The following is a 6,000-nucleotide window of genomic DNA, read 5'->3' on the forward strand; positions in this document are numbered from 1 at the left end:
CTCCCCCCAGGCCACCAGGCAGGAGGTGGTAGGCCCAGGTGCCACTCAGGCCTCCTGCCCCCAGAGCCCCCCTGCTCTGTGTGAACCCAACTGGAGGTGGGGGGGGCGTGCCTTTGTCCCTCATGGATGAATCAGTCACGGCTCTGTCCCCCGCCCAGGAGCTTCATTCACCGAGCACACGCTGGTTGAGTGCGCCCCCACGTTCCTGGTCCCGGGAAGGCCAGTGCGAACACGCCGGCTAGACCCCCGTGGCCCTTTTGACCCAGAGGGGGGATCGCCCGCAGGCAGTGAGACCGTTGTGGGGGCGCACAGCCCCTTGGCGGGGAGAGGGGGACACCCTCCCCACTGAGTCATCCTGCGGGCCAGCCGCCCTGTCCCCACCTCCACGTGCTGCCTGGGGCCGTCTCTGGGGCCAGGGTGGTGCCCTCCCCTGGGTGGGGCCCTTTGGCAGGAGAGAGGGAGTTTCCAAGGAAAGCCCTCATTCCCGGGGCTGGCTGGGGAACGCGGTCAGGGTGTGGCGTGGGCTGCAGAAGCTTCCTGAACGGGGCGTGGTCACCACCGGGCACCCACAGATGTGTGCAGAGCAAAGTTTAAAATAGGAGCTCTCCTAGATTTCTGATGGCTGCAGCCTTGCTCGGTGTTGGGGGGGGGGGGGAGGGGGGGAGGAGCCACAAGCTTTCCAGGCTGTGACCTGAGACACAGAGGACAGCCCCACGCCTCTGCAGCACGGTCCCGGTCCTGGGAGCCACGAGGGATCGGCCTAACCGGGCAGGGCCTGCCCTCCCCACCCTTAACGGGAAGAAGTGACACGGGTCACGCAGAAGGGAACGGAAACAGCACAGAGCCTGGCCCACAGGTGGAGTTGGGCTTGGTCCACAGCCGGGCTCAGCCACCCTCATTCTCAGTGTGCCCTGGGGTGGGGGTGGGGGGATCCTCGGTGCGTCCTTGGGGTCGGGGTGGGGAGCTGCCTGTGTCCTCCTGCCAGTTCAGGACAGCTGGAGAGTAAAGATGGAATCATCCGTGGGGAGTTAGGGCCTCTGAGGAAAAGCAAGAGGAGCCCAGAGCTCCACACGGACTAAAGTCACCATCCCAGCCAGCGCACCCCCCCCCCCACCCCCGCCTCGGTTACCGAACGCCTCCTGCTCAGGGCCACGCTGTGGGCAGAACCTCCTCCCCTCCCCAAGTCAGCCTGGCTCACACACACCAGGCCAGCCCCTGGGGTTCCAACCACCCTGTGCCCTGTTGGGGTCCGTGGGTGGGAAAGGAGGCACGGTGCCCCACGGCAGGTGGCAGAGAGACCCCGTGAATGTCAGGCTGGGTGGACTCACCTGGTGAATCCCGGCTCGAGCTGGGTGACCTGGCCTGCTTCCCTAGCCTCTCCGAACTCAGTGCCTTTTTTCAGAGAACAGAAACCAGCCCCTCGTTCATCTGTCCGTGAAGTTTTGCCAGCCTAGAGCCCTGGCACTGAGAGGGTGACAGGAGCCCATGTCTGTGTTGAACCTGAATTGCTGTAGGCTTGGGGCTGGAGCTAGGCGTGTGGGGGTCTGACGGGACCTCCTCCCCCCGCAGATTGCCGTGACCTTCGCCATCGTCCTGGGAGTCATCATCTACAGGATCTCCACCGCAGCCGCCTTAGCCATGAACTCCTCCCCGTCCGTGCGGTCCAACATCCGGGTCACGGTCACGGCCACCGCGGTCATCATCAACCTGGTGGTCATCATCCTCCTGGACGAGGTCTACGGCTGCATAGCCAGGTGGCTCACCAAGATTGGTGAGTGCGTGCCCCAGGCGACCGTGGCCGCCTTCCCGCTGTGGGGCCTTGGGCTGGCCCCTCACCCTCTCTGGGCTTCACTCACGTGAGAGGGGTCACGTGCATCTCACCCCTTCTAGAAGTCCCAAAGACAGAGAAGAGCTTCGAGGAGAGGCTGATCTTCAAGGCTTTCCTGCTGAAGTTCGTGAATTCCTACACCCCCATCTTTTACGTGGCTTTCTTCAAAGGCAGGTAGGGACTTCAGTTACTGAAACTCACGGTCTCTCCCAACACGGTCCTCCCAGTGCAGGAGAGACTCTCCTCCCCCTCTCCCTGCAGGCCGGAGGCCAAGGCCCAGGGCAGAGCGGTCAGTGTGGTTCTCACAGCCTAGCCCATGGAGAGGCCTGGCTTCTACAGGGGTGCCAGACAGCAGGGACCCAGGGCAGGAGGGACCCCAGACGGGAGGGACCCCAGACAGCAGGGACCCCGGGCAGGAGGGACCCCAGACGGGAGAGACCCCAGACACCAGGGACCCCGGGCAGGAGGGACCCCGGACAGGAGGGACCCCAGACAGCAGGGACCCGGGACGGGGGGACCCCGGGCAGGAGGGACCCCAGACACCAGGGACCCCGGGCAGGAGGGACCCCAGACAGGAGGGACCCCGGGCAGGAGGGACCCCAGACACCAGGGACCCCAGACAGGAGGGACCCTGGGCAGGAGGGACCCCAGACAGCAGGGACCCCGGGCAGGAGGGACCCCAGACGGGAGAGACCCCAGACACCAGGGACCCCGGGCAGGAGGGACCCCAGACAGGAGGGACCCCAGACAGCGGGGACCCGGGACAGGGGGGACCCCGGGCAGGAGGGACCCCAGACACCAGGGACCCCAGACAGCAGGGACCTGGGACAGGGGGGACCCCGGGCAGGAGGGACCCCAGACGGGAGGGACCCCAGACACCAGTGACCCCGGGCAGGAGGGACCCCGGGCAGGAGGGACCCCAGACACCAGGGACCCCAGACAGGAGGGACCCCAGGCAACAGGGACCCGGGGCAGGAGGGACCCCAGATAGGAGGGACCCCGGAAACCAGGGACCCCAGGCAGCAGGGGCCCTCGACAACAGGACCCCAGGCAGCAGAGCCCAGGGCAGTGAGCTCCAGGTGCCCTCACAGGGGGGCGGGATGACCGGAGAGGATTAGGGTTGCAGGAGAAGGTAGGAGAAGGGCAGCCATGGCCAGCTTGCTGTTCTAGCTAGTGGTGTGGCAAACCCTGTGCCAGGACCCTCTGAGACACCCTGGGCTTGGAGGGGCTTGTGGCCCACCCCCTGAGACTCCCCAGCATCCCTCCTGCCAGGAGCTAGCGGGTGTGATCCCAGAACTCCCCCAAAGTCTTCTTCCTCAGCATCGTGTGATTTAGTGGCCACCGTCCCATGCCAGAGCCCAGCCAAGGGGTCCAGGCTCTCCTGAGATCATGCATGACAACGGGGCAGGACCTGAGAGGTCCCCGCCCTGAACGTCCTGCAGGAGGCCGAGAAGCTGCCTCAGGGACGTCCCCTCCCCCACCTGACTTGACCGTGGCAGGTGGAACGGTCTGCCCTCCAGCTGCTTCACCCCAGTTCCCCACCCCCACCCTGCTGCTCAGGGCCGCGGGGGGGGGGGGGGGGCGGGGGGAGGGGCTTCCCTCTCAGTTTCCCTCGTTCCGTCTCGTCTGAAGTTCCGTCTCATCTCACCCCTGTGGGTTTGGGAGTAATACACAGCACGGTGGTCCTGGCTCAGCCTGTGGGTGTGCTCGGCGGGGGGGGGGGGGGGGGGGGGGGGGTGGGATCCAGCCCCCTCCTCGGGGTCTCCCCGCGCTGCCCCCTCCTCTCCCACTGCCCCCCCCTCGTTGCAGGTTTGTCGGCCGCCCGGGTGACTACGTGTACATTTTCCGTTCTTTCCGGATGGAGGAGGTAACTGACCCCGTGTTCTGTTCTGCTTCCCCGGTTGTGTCCCCACGGCAGACTCCGCAGAAGCACGTGTTGTCAAGTAGCGTTTCCCTCCTTCTTGGGGGAGTCCTTTTCTGCGGTCCGGCCGCTGGGGTGGGGTTTTGATCTCACTTGTTGTGTCCATGTAGGGTTACCCTCAAAGGAGAAACCAAAGAACGATGCCAGTTGTATTTCCCCCCCCCCCCCCCCCTTTTCTAGTATCTAGAAGGTTTTCGTCTCTGGTCGGAATGGATTCGTGGGGGAGAAACAGAACTCAGCTTCATTGTTTGACTTTAACATAGAAAGGCCCACCTCTCTCCCCTAAATCTGTGCTGGTGACCTTTGGCTTTTGCTTGGCCGATCCAGCCACCGTGGGCCTGGTTAGGGCACCTGCCACTCAGTTGGCTCCTGCAGCCCCGTCAGACCAAGCCGGGGCCCCAGGGCCGCCCGTGGCTCGGGCCTCGGGAACGGTAGAGAGCATGGGGGTGGGCTTCAGGTACCGGGTGATCTGGCTGCCCAGGGCACAGCCTAGAGGTTCAACCCCCTGAGTGCCGGCCCCTGAACGTCCCAAGACGTGGGCCTCACCCGCAGTAACATGTTTGCAAAAGGACCGTGAAGTGATCTCCCCTTCTAGGACTCGTTCTTTACGTAAATGATACCCTGCCAAATTCTTTAATAGTTGCAGGAATTGGAGAAATGCCTTTGCAAAATAGAGTAAAGCCAAGGACATCGTTTTTTAAATGAAATTGTGGCTCTCCAACATAAATTCTGTGGTAACAGTGTAAAAAATGTTGTCCTGGACCTACGGAGGGGTCAGCTCTGCCCCAGAGGGCCGCCCAGTGTCCCGTGAGCTCTCTTCACTTGCACAAGTGAAGCTTCTGGTCCGTCGCCTGCCTGCCCATCACCCAGCCTAAGGCGGTTGGTGCAGGCCCAGCAAGGACAGGGGACAGGGACGTTAGACCTCAGAGGGGTGGCCAGCTGCCTCACCACGTGGCTTCCCAACTACACAGGCCCCGGCCTGCCGTGGCCATACGGGGACTGTAGATGGACAGTGGTGCGTGGGATCAGGCCACTGTAGCAAAAGACCACAGATCAGGTGGCCCCGAAACGACAGGACTGTATATTCTCTTAGGTTCTAGAGGCCAGAAGCCCAAAATCAAGGAGCCAACAGGGCTGTGCTCCCTTTGAAGGCTCAGGAGCGGGTTCTTCAGGCCTCTGTCCTGACTTCTGGGGGCCGCTGGCATCCTCGGCTGGCCCTCCAATCTCTGTCTGCGTCTTCAGACAGTCTTCTGTGTATCTGTGTGTTTTCTCTTCTCATGAGGACACCAGTGACGGGATCAGGGCCCACCCTACTACAGTGTGACTTCGTCTTAACTTGGTCATGTCTGCAAAGACCCTTTTTCCAACTAAGGTCATACTCTATGGTTCGGGGTTAGGATGCGGACATATCTCTGTGGAAGACACATTCAACCCACAACATGAGGGCTGACCTCCCCTCGCTGGGAGCTGCGGCCGTCTCTCCAGGATGGGCAGGGGAAGGGGGGCCTGATGCCCCTGCTGTCTGTCCTGCAGTGGGGGGGGGGGGGGGGGGGAGGGCTGATGCACCTGCTCTCTGTCCCCCAGTGGGGGAGGGGCTAACGCACCTGCTCTCTGTCCCGCAGTGGGGGGGGGGGGGAGGGCTGATGCACCTGCTCTCTGTCCCCCAGTGGGGGAGGGGCTAACGCACCTGCTCTCCGTCCCGCAGTGTGCCCCAGGGGGCTGCTTGATGGAGCTCTGTATCCAGCTCAGCATCATCATGCTGGGCAAGCAGCTCATTCAAAACAACCTGTTTGAGATCGGCATCCCGTGAGTGGCGTGCGGCCTCGGGTCCGAGTAGAGCGGGGGGCGGGGGATGGGGCCCTATGGGGCCACGGGGGGGGGGGGGGGGCGGCTCTGGGGTGGTCTGAGTGAGTGACAGGTGGTGTGGGGCCTGGACCAGGATGGGGCACCAGGAACAGGGAGATGGGGAGGGCGGGCGGGGGGAGGCAGGGCAGAGCCACCCCCGTGGGGGACGAGGAGGGGGGTGGAGGCCGAGATGACCCCCTGCTCCCCAGCGGGCGGAGGATTTGGGGCGCTGACAGGCACCCTCAGACACGCGAGCCGGCTCCCTGTGATCAGCAGGTGGACCCCCTGGAGGCTCTGTGTCCTTACCTCGTGCCCTTTGAGAGTCGCGCCCCGCTCCCTCTCCACGGCCGCCTGCCCTCTGGAATCAGGGACACTGGATGCTTTTCAGTGACCCCCGCCCCGCCCC

General features: G+C 64.0%; 1 protein-coding gene across 1 annotated transcript in view; it reads left to right on the forward strand.

Moving 5' to 3' along the window:
* Positions 1 to 6,000, forward strand: part of ANO1 (anoctamin 1) — a 139,231-nt gene that overhangs the window by 116,728 nt on the left and 16,503 nt on the right. The window contains exons 19-22 of the mRNA XM_058686589.1: positions 1,570 to 1,771; positions 1,891 to 2,002; positions 3,638 to 3,695; positions 5,455 to 5,555. Coding sequence (XP_058542572.1) covers positions 1,570 to 1,771; positions 1,891 to 2,002; positions 3,638 to 3,695; positions 5,455 to 5,555 — 473 coding nt within the window. The remainder of the gene's footprint in view (positions 1 to 1,569; positions 1,772 to 1,890; positions 2,003 to 3,637; positions 3,696 to 5,454; positions 5,556 to 6,000) is intronic.

The sequence above is a fragment of the Neofelis nebulosa genome, chromosome 10 (assembly GCF_028018385.1).
Source record: "Neofelis nebulosa isolate mNeoNeb1 chromosome 10, mNeoNeb1.pri, whole genome shotgun sequence".
Taxonomy (NCBI): Eukaryota; Metazoa; Chordata; class Mammalia; order Carnivora; family Felidae; genus Neofelis; species Neofelis nebulosa.